The sequence below is a fragment of the Grampus griseus genome, assembly GCF_964374135.1.
Source record: "Grampus griseus genome assembly, chromosome: 21".
NCBI classification, from domain to species: Eukaryota; Metazoa; Chordata; class Mammalia; order Artiodactyla; family Delphinidae; genus Grampus; species Grampus griseus.
In genome coordinates this window covers 27,332,744-27,347,718 of record NC_139015.1, presented here as the reverse complement: position 1 = coordinate 27,347,718, position 14,975 = coordinate 27,332,744, and the positions used below count along the sequence as shown (strand labels likewise).

The 14,975-nt window shown below is 41.0% G+C and overlaps 1 protein-coding gene across 3 annotated transcripts in view; it reads right to left on the bottom strand.

Annotated features, from left to right (window-relative positions):
* UNC5D (unc-5 netrin receptor D) overlaps window positions 1–14,975 on the bottom strand; it is a gene marked incomplete at both ends in the record, with an annotated part of 594,860 nt that overhangs the window by 211,975 nt on the left and 367,910 nt on the right. For all 3 annotated transcript variants that reach the window (XM_082680382.1, XM_082680381.1, XM_082680383.1), the window contains one exon: window positions 6,563–6,666. In XM_082680382.1, the coding sequence (XP_082536508.1) occupies window positions 6,563–6,666 (104 nt within the window). The remainder of the gene's footprint in view (window positions 1–6,562; window positions 6,667–14,975) is intronic.

Below are 14,975 nucleotides of genomic sequence, written 5' to 3'. Positions count from 1 at the left end.
TCATCTTTTCGATTCCATATGTAAGTGATACCGTATGGAATTTGTCTTTCTCCATCTGACTTACTTCACTTAGTATGATAATCTCATGTTGCTGCAAATGGCATTATTTCATTCTTTTTTACGGCTGAGTAGTGTTCCATTGTATATATGTACCACAATTTCTTTATCCATTCACTATGGAAAATAGTATGGAGGTTCCTCAAAAAACTAAAAACAGAGTTGCCACATGATCCAGCACTCTCACTCCTGGGTACATATCTGGACAAAACTATAATGCAAGAAAATAACATGCACCCGTATATTCACAGCAGCACTATTCACAATAGCTAAGACATGGCCCTTGACCTTCTTGACCTTTCTAATTCCAGCACCGTCTTGACTCCTTCAAGAGATAAAAACAAGAAGATTGCCCGGCATGCAGTGGCTCAAGGCTAGAATCTGTCAGTTGCTTGGCTTTGGGCTTTAATTCTCAGACACTGAATGATTTTGAGGAGGCTGTTTCCCTTGATGTGTGCAGAATTAGCCTTAGATACTAAGCCTTTAGGGCAAGTTTTATTGTCCAAGGCAAACATAACCTGTTAAGATTTACAGACTTTATTAACAGCAATAACCATTTTACAACCAACATCAGTAAATCAGGGTTTATTGAGAACTCTACAATTTTAATCTGTGGAAAAGCATTAAAATGTCGGATTTTCATTGGACATAATTTCTAACTTTTATGAAAGATAGATTTTCCATTTAACTGGGGAGTATAAAAAAGTGCAGCGTGGGATAATGAATTGTTTTGAAAAGAGCAAATTGGTTTTAGCTAAACAATGGTGTCAAACACTAAAAAGCTTCCATCTTTAGTTAGAACTGCCCCAAGGTTAAGGTTAAAAGCAACTGTAGTAACGAATACATTCGAATACATCTAGTGACAGGATGAGCTCACAGCATTTAGGAAAGCTTGAATTATCATCTGTTCACATTTCAGGTATTTTAGGAAAAGTGTACGACCAATTATTTCATCAAACCTGTATCTATATGAGTCTGGTGAGAACCTCCGAGTTCCTATACCATTTTTCAAAAGTGTTTTAAGTAACAATAATGCCATTCATAAGACTCTTTCATGGGATAAGCAAGGTGAAAAACATTGATAGTCACCAGCTTCTATAAATAACCTTTTATTTCCTCCACACACAAGATTACAAGAGAGGAAAGCAGGAAACTTTACGGTGCCTTCAACCTCTGATGAGCTTCAAAGGCAAGAACAAAGGGCACAGGCTGGGGAGCCCACGGTGACAAGGGATGGTCTTAGCAGCAACCTTCTTCATGGGGCTCAGAATGTGTTAGAAATTGCAAGCATTTTCGGCTTTAATCCGGATCCCCAACCATACGGAGCCCTACATCTTCCTCTGAGAATCAAAGGCTCATGATGCTTTAGAAAAGGAGGAAGAAAAGAAGTCACAATAATCTCTACTATTTATTTAGTATTAGAAACTGTGTTAGATGCTCTGCAAATTCTCGGGTTTCCTTCTTCTTTGGTTTGAGCAATCCTACAGGAAAAGTACTTTTCCTATTTTCAGATGAGGACTCTGAGGTTCAGGGTGGCTAGTACTGCTGTAGGTCCTAGAAGTTAGGAAGTGCTAGTCAGTGTTGAACCCCAGTCCGTTCGACTCTGAAGTTCATACTTTCCCCCCGCGATGCCCCACTAACAATCCTCAGTTCCCTTTCGACCATTTCCAGACGCCATGGCTGTATCCCAGGAGAGAGAGCCCTGGGATACAGACATGAGTATGTGCTCATCAGAATATATCCGGGGCCCTTTACGACAAGGAGATCTGTCGGGGCCATGGCCAAATGTGGGGAAAACTGTAATGAGAGTAGAGGTTACCCTTATCCTCTCCCCTTCATATGCCCCCTTTTCTTCCCCTCCAAGGCACCCTCTCTGGAACTGCAGACATTCAGTACTTCTCATTCGCTAAGACAGCATCCAACCCAGGTTCCTGGTCCTTGGGAGCACAGAGACTCCACAGCGGCCCTGCTCCAGGCTGCTTGTTTCCTCAGCTCCCAAAGCCTCTATTTTCTCTCAGTGTTCTGTTCTTAGTTTTATCACCAGATTACCTATTTCAAACAAAGAAACACAGCATTTATAGCAGATTTAGGATTAGCAAATTAGCTAGAAGAGATTTTAAACAAAAAACTCTATGTCTAAGGGTGGGTGGAATGTCAGGCAGCAGAACAAGCAGGTATGCCATCACTGGCCTAGGGGCTCCCAAGCTTCATAAAGGCTTTGGGGGAAACCAACTAAACCCACCATCTCACTAAAAAGAAACATAAACTATCAAAGAAAAGAAAGATCTGAGCTTTAAGGTTCAATTGGCTTCTTGATGATCTGGGAGCTTGGACAAGTTCTGTAAGATGGATGAAAAGTACCAATAGCTTTCTAGCATCTCACAGCAGTCTTCTGCAAATTAAATGAAATAACATAGAGAAACTGCTAAACACAGTGCCTGGCCCACGGAGAGACTCCATAAATGGTAGCTCTTTCTGTTCTTATACAAACTACCTTCTCTGGTCATATAGATGGAGTTAGTTAATTGCCAAGTAAGTTCTACCTTGCAGAGAGAAGGCAATCGTGTATGTCTTGTGAAAGTAAGACTTGCCCCCGAGGTTCCTTTCAATGTGCCAAGTAGGAGACCTCCACCTCCTATGCCACTGCAGGTACAGCTGGTACATCAGTAGCCCTGCCAGCCACAACTCCTTCTACTGATGACCCCTTGGGTCCCACAGGAGGTGGGCAAGAAGGGAACCAGTGGTGCAGTGGAGATGGTGGAACATCGTCTGCTCAGGGAAGATAACTCTGACTGATGCTATTTCACAGTGACAATTTCACAACTAATCAATTTCCAAGCACAGTTCCCAGTTTCCGCCATTCCGAAGAGTCATTACTGTAGGTTCCTCACACAACTATGAGGTCAGTAAGCACAAAAACACTCTTTGAGACCTGAAGACCCCACGACAGGCATTGGCAGACATCTCCACCCTGCGAGACCCCGACCGTGGAAGGTATGAACATTTTCACCTTCCTTCCCTCTCTGTGTCTGTCTCTCTCACAGCTTTCTTCTCTGGGTCTGCCTTCCCTTCAACAAAAACACAGATGTTGGTGGTAATAACTAGTGTGTAAGCTATTGCTGAAACTAAAACAGCTGTAAATACTGGTGCACAGATATAGGTAGTATCCAACTCACAAATAAGTGAAATTTCAAAGTAACTCAAGTGTTTGGAACCCAGCTGCTTTCCCACCTTAAGATAATGCTATAAAAAGCTTGTTAGGGGCCCACGATAGCCATTAACCCACAGTGTAGCTGAAACACTCTCTATTTTCATCTATAATACAAAATGTAGAAAACAAAGCTTTCTCCTCCACCTCCCACCTCAGCTCAGAATTTCTGTTTTAAACTATCCTCCAGCCACAGCTGCTCCTTGAAATGGCCCTCTATTTACTTTCAGCCAGCCTGGCTCTGAAATTTATTTCTAATGACATCTACATGCCTAAAAATAAGAGTGATGTGATGTCAAAAGGGGAATGGGGAGCGGACTGAGTTCAAGAGTGGCCCCCTTCCAAATTTCATGTCCACACGTACACTGTGCACGTGACCTTACTCGGAAAAGGGTGTACTGTGACCCAGAACATTAACACGAGGCCTTACTGGGCCGAGGTCGGCCCTAATCCAATAATTCATGTCCTTATAAGAAGAGGAAAATTCAGACACATGGAGATACAGAGATAAGAATACCATGTGAACTGTCTGTAGTAATGTGTCTACTATCGGAAGTTTTTCACATCCTGATCTGCTCCCGTGGTTACAGCTGAAAACCAGATCAGAAGCAAATAAAGATGGAAAATGAATTGCGCCAATAGGCACGACTCATTTGCCTTCAAGAACAGGGTGCTGGGGCAAGAAACCTTCAGAGGGATGTCCAAAGAGCTGCGTCAACTTCAACCCAAGTTCAGTTTTTCCCAGGTAGGTGAACAGCTAGGAAGGCTGCTTACTTCCTAGAGGCTAACCCCTTTCCACACAGGACTCCTCCCTCCCGACCATGGCCCCAGAGAGCCTCAGAGTCCTTAGAATTCCTAAATCCTTGCAGCCTCTGGGAAGATGCTTCAATGTGCGTGTGTGGGTGTGCATGCCTGTGTACACACTCCTGCACGCATGTACACACCAAGTTTTATTTTCCCCTTTGGCTATTATTCTATATACTTTTCCAGACTGCACATTCTCTACCCTTCTCTCCTTTGTTCTTTGTTTCTACTTATGTCTTCAAAGACCGAGTGAAGAAGGTCTTACCCATTTTCTAGTACCAGAATAGGAGAAAAACAAGAGTCTAGTGGATTTCACAGTTTAGTCTGGGGCTAGTCCTGGTACAAGCTCAAATATTCAGGAATAAAGGCAGGAAACAATTTTTCATTCATATTCAACAGATATTTATTGAACACCTGGATGTGAAAAGCACTGTTTTATGTTCTGGGGATACAGCAATAAAAAATGAACAAAATTCCCCGCATGGAGCCTAAGTTCTAATAGACGGAAAATAAGCCAAATAAATACAGTATGTTTGTGCTAAGAGCTGAGTTAATATAAAGCAGAGAAAGGGGCTCGAAAGTACACACATAGGATAGGGAAGTGACATTTTCATCAGAGTGCCCTGAGCAGGCCTCACTGAGCAGGTGATACCTAAGCAAGCCCTGAAGGAAGGGCTGAATCGATGTAATAACTGGGGAAGAGTGTTCTAGCAGAGGGGCCAGCATGTGCAAAGGCCCTGGGGCAGTTGCATGGCTGGTGCAGCTGAGGAAGAGTGAGGAGGCCAGTGTGGCTATAGCAGGGTCAGAAGCGAAGGAGCAGAAGATGAGGTCAGAGGCAAAAGCAGGCTAGGTTATGCTGGACCACATAAGGTGCCAAAATAAAATAGACTCTTACTCTGAGTGCTCTGGGGATCTTTTGGAAGACCGAACAGTTATCACTTAAATAGGTGCAAGACCTTTGGTGGGGCTTGGGTCTGAGCATCAGTTTTCTTGCCTCTAAACTGCAAAGGCTGTGCCAGGGAAATATCTAAGTTCTCCTCCAGTTGTAAAAATTAATTTCTAGACATCTAGAGAATGTTCGGTTCCCACAGGACAGCTAATAAAAACCATGACCTTCCTTCCGTCTTCACTCCTCTCTGATGCTGGCAAAGTTGACAGAGTGACCCAGCCCAGGCCTGGAAGGAAGCCTGGTTATGAGAGATGGTGGTGACTACAGCAAACTGCTGGTACCCAAGTCAGACTCCCAGGAGCACATGGGGCGTCCTCAACGAGATTGACATTCACCTGGGCACTAACGCCCTGCTGCCTGTCCCCCTGCTCGGGAATCCAGGGCACACTCTCCATACAGAACCCAAACGAACTTTTTAGCCAACCCAATACAAATCTAAAAATAAGCACTTTCCTTTCTCATCATTTCACATCAGGCATGGAATGTTCACTTTAATTTTCAAGCCCGTTTACTTCATTTCAGGGAAGCATTTGAGTTTTGAACAGTGTCCACCCTGCAGGCTTCCTGTCTAGATTGGCAAGTGTGTATGTTTTTTCATTCCCTTTGACACTTTCGACTCCTTTGTCCTTCCAAATGCAAAATCCCATAGCAATGTTTGCTAAAAGGCGAGGCAACGGATCCTTTTTTGTTGTTTTTTGTTTTTTAAATATCTCTACTTCTCAGTGACTGAACGACGGCTCTTCGGCCAGTTTCCTAGCTTCCCAGAGAGAAGCCACAGCTGGCCTATCGACTGCTTGACTCAGGCCTACATTTATGAACACAGGATTCTACCAAGCATTCTTTATACTTCTGAGTACCCCTGCACAATACTGCCTTAATAACCATATTACTAATCCATGAGAACCTCTTTTAATAGCGACTGAAAGGACACCATCTCTACTACCACAATGTGTTATTACTAATAATTATATTCTAACCATATGATAGAAGTTTCTAGAAAACAAGGAGCAAAAACCACGTGACTCTGGATTCCTGCTGCCTCACTGTGAACAATGGATAACTGATCAGAGACCTGTGGCTTCAACACTTCTTGTATCCCTCATGCCAGCGCAGCACCTAAAACACAACAAACACTCCTGGAATGTTTGTCCCGTAAGCAAATAAAGGATGAGTAAGTGCAGACACCCATGAAACGTGGCACTAGGGCCTGACCTCCTTCTCTCTGCACTTTTTCACGTGAATTTGCCTATTAGATTGATCCAGAAGCCAAGGTCAGATGGAGGACACAGAAGATGCTGCCTGTCCCACTGAGGTCCCCAAAAGCAAAGGCACAGAACACATCCTACCCGGGCTGCCTAGCAAGAGCCTGTGTCAACAAGAAATTAGAGGAGACACAATTTCCTCTTCCAACTTATTTCCGACAGTCTCTTCACCATCTTTAGCAGTTGGGGCCAGGCAGCAACAAGGCCATACCCAGGCTGGCTTTCATCACCTGTAGCACACAGGACTCGGGCCCTCCCTCTTGGGAACAGGCCTGGTCTTACCTCGGCAGCAGGAACTCCCTCAGGCGGGCGGCAGTGCAGCACGATCATGCCTTCGATGGGAACCTCCCTTCCCTGCGGGTCCTGCTCGAAGTTTTTCCGTAAATCTGCAAAGAACGTGAAAGATATGACACTTTGCTCTGGGGCCAGTAGAATCCACATTTGCTCCAGAGATTATAAAATAGTGAGCTGAACGTCACAACCTAGATACACACACAAGTCACTGGTTTCAGGGGTTCCTAAATATTCACAAGCATTTTTGTTCAGAAAGAAATCTTAACAAAACTGTCCCTAACGTTCTATACTGAGGCGAAGGATAAAAGATTTACTGGGGGAGCAGGAAAAGAAAAAACCTCATTATTTCATCAGTCTTTGCCAGCATTACCTACTTAGTATCTGATAAATCACTTGGCCTAATAACTTGCCATCCACAGCTATTATGCAGTTGAGATGCATGTGATTTTTTTTTTTTTTTATTAACTAAAGAATGCATTATTAACCTGTAACCTCTGCCATTCCCTTAACCCTCTAGGGAGCTCTAGAAGATGGTAATAGAGTGAGATTACCTATTAGTCTTTTATTTGTAACCAGGGAGAAGAGGCAACGTTCAACCACAACAAAATCTATAACCTATCCAACCAAACATATAAGTAAAAAACACAACACCCTCCAGTCCAACGGCAATGCTGGGTGTCCATGCAGTGCGTTCCATGGAAGGCTCCAGGCGCTTTGCAAACAAGCTGCACCATTACCTTTTACACACGGAAGGGTGACACTTGGAGAGGTTAATTGGCTTGCCAGTGGTCACGGAGAGTATTAGTGCCAGTGATGGGGAAAAATTCACCAAGTGTCTGGACATCAGTACCTGACTGCTCACCAGCAAAGCTTTCTCAGGGAAAAGGATACAGGGCCAGTTCGAAAGAGAGAGAGAGCATCATTGGCACAGCTTTCCACTTAAGCATATGCTTCATTAACAAGAGTGGGAGTTGGCCTTTGCTTCTTTTTGAGGTGCCATAACAACACTTCTATAATTTTACAGCACGAGCTTAATTCCCACTGGCACTTGAAGGCCTGGGATGGTGGAGCGAAGACAGTTTTACAAGTCTTTCGAAGATTTCCCCCTCCCTCCCGGACAACGTATTTTTCTTCAATCGAGGATCTCAAATTACAGGCTGCGGATTTATTGATTTAATTTTCTTTAGTGCTTACAATAACGTGAAATATGTTCTCTGGAAAGAGCAGAGCTTCAGACTCAGTTACATCTTTATAAATTGTATAAATACATTAAACTTGCTTTTAGCAAGTCAAAAACACGCCATGATTAAAAAGAACAGCGATCCATGTATTCACTTCCTTCAGGATTTTACTATTAATGTTTTCCCTCCCAGAGGCAACTGACGTCTTCTGTCAGTACTGCTGTCTATTCGGAGATCTTCGGGAGTATCCTGGAAGCAAAGGCTCTTACAAGGACTCACACTGTAGGCAGGTGGCAGGATCTATTTTCCCATTTCTCTGCTGTCCCCCAAATTGGAAAGCCAAGCTGCCTTCTACTGGAGATCTGTAAATTGCCACAGTCTTTACGATTCAGAATTTCTGACTCTAAAGTGTGAGGAAGTTCACAAGACTGATGACAAAATTACAAGTGATGAAAATGGGAATAACCCCCAGAATGAAAAATCTCACATCTCCTGCAAAACGTGACCACAAATTCTCCTTTGCTCTCCCCCAAGGGATCCTTGAGTCAGAAATCTCCTTTCTGTATGACCAATATACTCATCAGGACTATAGTAACTCCCCCTTTATCCACGGAGGATACATTCCAAGAACCCCAGTGGATGCCTGAAACCAGATAGTACCAAATCCTATATATACTGTTTATTCCTATGATAAAGTTCAATTTATAAATTAGGCACAGTAAGAGATCAACAATACTAATAATAAAATAGAACAATCAAAACAATATACTGTAGGGGCTTCCCTGGTGGCGCAGTGGTTGAGAGTCCGCCTGCCGATGCAGGGGACACGGGTTCGTGCCCCGGACCGGGAAGATCCCACATGCCGCGGAGCGGCTGGGCCCGTGAGCCATGGCCGCTGAGCCTGCGCGTCCGGAGCCTGTGCTCCGCAACGGGAGAGGCCACAACAGTGAGAGGCCCGCGTACCGCAACAAAACAAAACAAAACAAAACAATATACTGTAATAAAAGTTATGTGAATGTAATCTCTCTCTCAAAATATCTTGTTGTACAAATTTAATGCTTTCCCACCTTAACGAAGTACTCATCATGTGTTCTGGCCATTATGGGGTATGACGGCAAAACTAGCATGAATTTCTTTTTCCTTCTCACAATTTCACGGATACAAGATTTGTGCTTACTATAGATCTTAGCAACCTCAGCATAAAATTTTTTCTTTCTTTTTTAAGTCAAGAATTTTCACTTTTTCACTTAAAGAAAGCACTTTTCAGCACCTGTTTGACATATACGAATTTCCAGCATTACCACCCTTGCACTTTGGGGCCATTATCAATTAAAAGAAGGGTTACTTAAACTCAAGTACTGTGATACCAGGACAGTTAATGTGATAACCGAGATGGTTACTTAGAGATGAATGGGTGGTTTACTCTGGACAAAGGGATGATTCTTGTCCTGGGCAGGATGTAGTTGGATGGCATGAGATTTCATCATGCTTCTCAGAATGGCATGTGACTTAAAACTTATGAATTATTTCTGGAATTTTCCATTTAATATTTTCAGAGTAAGGTTGACCATGGGTAACTGAAACCACAGATAAGGGGGATGACTCTATATTGAAATGAATCTATTGGAGAGTGTGAGTGACTCTTACATGACACATCAGTTTGTTAATGGAAAGAAAGGGTTGTGTTTTTGTGGTTAATTTTGTTTGGCTTGTTTGCCATGTTTTTCTTTTCTTTGATTGCTTTGTTTTCTAAAGGAAGTCTTATCCAGTGTTGCTACATGATGACTGCAGTTTTGATAACACCAAATAATGTGCATTCACCCAAATGAAGCACAGAAAATGAACAGCATGAATTTCTATTTTGTCTTATACTATTTCTATTTTATCTTCTGTTTCCTTTCTTGGCTCACCAGAAATGGAAAAGGTAACAAAATGTATAGTTTTCGGGTACTTCCACACTCCCCTACAGTAACTACATTGGCTGATGAAAAACTAGCGTGAAGTCGTTTTTCCTCCCCATTCCCACCTACTCAATGAACTAGCTAAGCCAATATGTATATAAAGAAGGAAAACCCCGTACTGACACTGGGATGTAGGAAAGGGTATAGTCTATAAACAAGAAGCTTTGAGAAATTTCTAGTAGATCTCATACAGCCAGGATCAGATTGAAGAAAGGACCCACACAACTTCTTGATCTTCCCAACTGACATTTGCAATCACCATTTGAAGGGTTCCAACAAGAAGTATTGGACACTTCTAAATGTGGAGACACAAAGATTAAAGGCAGGAGAGTAGGGGGTCAGGCAACAACTGGGGTGTCATATATATGGATCCAACTCAACATAGCAGCCCCACACACACTAGATGTCACACCAAATGAGAAACCCAAGTGACACTGAGTCCTGGCCTGTGCCTAACACTAGTGGCAGGAACACTAGCATTTTTGATTCCCAAGGAGGACAAACACACCAGACAAATTCCAGAAAGCTACTGAAAATAGTAAAAATTACGGAAATAAATTCTTAGACATAGAAGGAAATGCTTTCCATTCTACCTACGATTCTCACGATAGGTTACCCAACCTAATTAGTTTCTCTCCCTCTTTTTTTTTTTTTGGCCACGCTGCACGACTTGCGGGATCTTAGTTCCCTGACCAGGGATTGAACCCGGGCCCCTGGCACTGGAAGTGCAGAGTCCTAACCACCAGACCACCAGGGAATTCCTAACCTAATTAGTTTCTGAATTGGCAAACTAGATACTTTTATCGCCTATGTTAGTTCCAAGGCTTGAAAGATTCAGATAGGAACCTGTGTAACTTCTAATAGTAGGAAAAACATCCCCAGCCATATAAAAAGAATTATGCTACAAATGAAGGAGACAAACCACAGAACTGAAATTAAATGGCTTCCTCTAAGACTGGAAACAAGAGGCATTTTTAGATAACTTCTAATTTAAGTTCTTTAAAATCAAAAGGAAATAGTAACTGAGAATCTAGAGTAGGGATTTATAAATAGGATAACATCTGAGATCAAGAAAACTGCCACTATGCAGGAAGGAAAAAACAACATAACTGCTGAATTAGAAATATATATATATGTATATATGTGTGTGTATATATATGTGTGTATATATATGTGTGTGTATATACGTGTATATATATGTGTGTATATATATGTGTGTGTATATATGTGTATATATGTGTGTGTATATATATGTGTGTATGTGTGTGTATATATATGTGTATATGTGTATATACGTGTGTGTATACATGTGTATATATGTGTGTGTGTATATGTGTGTGTATACGTGTGTATATATGTGTGTATATACGTGTGTATATATGTGTATATATGTGTGTGTATATATATGTGTGTGTATATATATGTGTGTGTATATATATGTGTATATATATATGTGTGTGTGTATATATATATGTGTGTGTGTGTATGTATGTGTGTATATATATATATGTATATATCATGGAGATAGTAGACAGCATACTGAAGACTGCTGAAAACTGAACTAGTGAAACAGAAGACAGATTTATCAGTCAGGATCCAGGCAGGAAAACAAAGCATACCAGATGTTTTAACAGAAAATATTAATGTAAAAATTGAAGGACTAAAAAGGCAAAAGGGGGAACTGCTAGGATCTGGTCCCACCCTAAGGATGGGGAATGGGGGAGCAAAGGAAAGAGGCTGGGGTTATAGAACTTTGAAGCTTAGAGGCGGCTCAGTTCTCCAAGGAGAGGGCACTGGGTTTTGGTGCTCGCACCTCAGGAACTTGGAAGAGGGACCCAAGGCATCAAGAACTAGACCTCTGAAGAAAGACTGTCCACCAGACTGGGGCTGGCATCTCTTGGGGGAAGGGGATGGAGCGGGAGAGCATAATAAAGCTGGATCTGGAAGTACTTAAAATAAGTGCGAAACAAGAAACTGCCACTTCTAACATAAAGCAACTCTGCTGGGAAGATGGTGACAAAGACAGAAAATGAACAGAAAGAAGTAGCCTTCCTCCCTATTTCACTGTCCAGTCTCCTGTGGCACCCCCTATTGGTGGAACCTTACAGGGAGCCGGGATCTGGCAAGGAGGTCCCAGCCTTAGCTTCACAAATTACAAACCAGTGGTTTTCGAGATAGAAGGCAATGGCTTAGCATCCAGCAAAACCCAGTTTAAGAAACGTCCTCTAGGGACTTCCCTGGTGGCACAGTGGTTAAGAATCCGCCTGCCAATGCAGGGGACACGGGTTCGAGCCCTTGTCCGGGAAGGTCCCACATGTGGCTGAGCAACTAAGCCCATGCACCACAACTACTGAGCCTGCGCTCTAGAGCCCCTGAGCCACAACTAATGAGCCCACGTGCCACAACTACTGAAGCCCGTGCGCCTAGAGTCTGTGCTCTGCAACAAGTGAAACCACTGCAACGAGAAGCCCGCGCACCACAACGAAGAGTAGCCCCTGCTCGCCGCAACTAGAGAAAGCCCGCGCACGGCAACAAAGACCCAATGCAGCCAAAAATAAATAAGTAAGTAATAAAATAAATTGATAAAAAAAAAAAGATATGTCCTCTAGTAGGGCTCTAATAATTGCTTACTCCATATCTGTTTTCCTCACTAGATCATCAGTGCAATGAATGTGGGCTTTATGTCTGAGATGTTCACCCTTATAGTCCCAGTGCCTACTAACCAGCTGATACAGGGAAGGTTCTTAATAAACACAAGTTGAATAAATGAGCTAAGAGGAAAATGATAAAATGGTAATGAATTTACCAGAAGAAAAAGGTGAAATAAATAACAAAAGATAATGTTGAGATAGAGAAATATGATTTAAATATCATTGAAAATTTAGAAGGAGACAACAAGCCCAAAGAAAATAAACGATAATTAATATAATAATGGTAACCATGTCTTCTCCAAGCTGGAAAACAAACCAACTTCAGTTTACAAAAGAGCTCATTGCACACAAGGCAAAATAATTTTGAAAAGAAAAAAAAGTTCCTGGATATATCATAGTTGAAAGTTTGAATTAACAAAATTTTTAAAAATTGTAAAAATAATTTTACAAGTATTTTACAGTAAATAAACAGAAGTAACTAAAAATTTCACATATTGAAAGAATTAATATTGTTAAAATGTCCATATTGTCCAAAGCCAATTCAATGCAATCCCTATCAGAATCCCAATGTCATTTTCACAGAAACAGAACAAAACTCCTAAACTCAGCATGGAACCACAAAAGACCCTGAAGAGCCAAAACAATCCTGAAAAAGAACAAAGCAGGAGGCACTGCATTTCCTGATTTCACACTATACCACAAAGCAGTAGTAATCAAAACAGTATGGTATAGGTATAAATACAGACAAATAGATCAATGAAACAGAATCGAGAACCCAGAAATAAAACCTCATATGTATGGTTCAGTATTTGACAAGGGATACAAGTATACCAAACGGGGAAAGGACGGTCTCTTCAATAGTGGTGCTGGACAAACTGGATACATGTACGTGTGAAAGAGTGAAATGTGAAAGAGAAGAACTCTTCCCTTACACCACACAGAAAAGTTAACTTGAAATGAATCGAAGATTTAAATATAAAGCCTGAAACTGTGAAACTCCTAGAGGAAAACAAAGGAAAAAGAAGAAGCTTCTTGACAATAATTTTTTTGGATATAACACCAAAAGCACAAGCAACAAAAGAAAAAAATAAACAAGTAAGACTATAACAAATTAAAAAGTTTCTGTGCAGCAAAAGAAATGATCAACAAAGTGAATGCCAACCTAAGGAACGGGAGAAAATATTTTGAAACCATTTATATGATAAGGTGTTACTATACAAAATATATAAGGAACTCATTAAACTCAGCAGCAAAAAAAAATCAAATAATCCAATTTAAAAAATGGGCAAAGGACTTGAATAGACATCTTTCCAGAGAAGATATACAAATGGCCAATAGGTACATGAGGTGTTCAACATCACTGATCGTCAAAGAAATGCAAAAATCAAATCCACAGTGAGATATCACCTCACTCCTGTTAGAATGGCCAATATCAAAAGGATAAGAGTTAAGTTTTGATGAGGATGTAGAGAAAAGGGAACTCTTGTGCACTGTTGGTGGGAATGTAAATTGGTGCAGCCACTATGGAAAGCAGTATGGAAGTTCCTAAAATTAAAAAAAAAAGTAACAACCATATGATCCAGCAACCCCATTCCTGCATATATATCCAAAGGAAACAAAATCACTATCTAGAAGAGATATCTACACCCCCGTGTTCATAGCATTACTTACAATGATATGGAAATGACCTAAGTGTCCACAGATGGAAGAACAGATGAATAAACTATGATACACACATGCACACACATAGGCTAAGTGAAATAAATCAGAGAAAGACAAATACTGCATGATCTCACATAGATGAAGCATATAATGTATGATTCCACATATGTGAAATCTAAAAAGGCTCAACTCAAAGAAACAAGGAGTAGATTGTTGGTTGCCAGGGGTTGAGGGGTGAAGGAAATGGAAGATGGTGGTTAAAGGATACAACTTCAAGTCATAAGATGAATAAGTTCTGGGGGCCTAACGTACAGCACAGTGGATATAGTTAACAGTACTGTATTGCATATGTGAAATTTATTGAGAGCAAATTTTAAATGTTCTCACTACTATACATATAAAACTGTGTGAGGTGATGGGTGTTGTTAATTAACATTAGTGTGGTCCTCATTCCTCAATATAAATATATATCAAATCATCACATTGTGGTCCTTAAAGTTACACAACGGTATTTGTCAAATATATCTTCTCCGTAAAGCTCGATGAAGAAATAAAATCTGAAATAAAGAACTGACAATGAAACAAAAAGCAGGCTACAACTGAAACTTTTCCCTGTATTAGCCAATACCAGAGTATAATTATGTAACCAAATCTATGTTTTTGTTTTTTAGTGAAAAAGTATGGGTACTAATTTTCCATTCCCAAATAAGTTATTATTCATGAGCAAACTAATAATAATATAGTCTCAGACATGATAATTTCAAGAGATTGTAGGCAGCCACATATCCTTTCTGAAAACATTACCTTTTTACATAAACTAACTAATGAGAAGACAAAGTAATAAATTAAGTATTTGAGTTATGATTTAAAAAGAAAATCTGGCGGTGGACAATAAAAAGCACTTAAAATTTTCAAATCCACTAGAAGGCTGTTTCGTCTACACTGA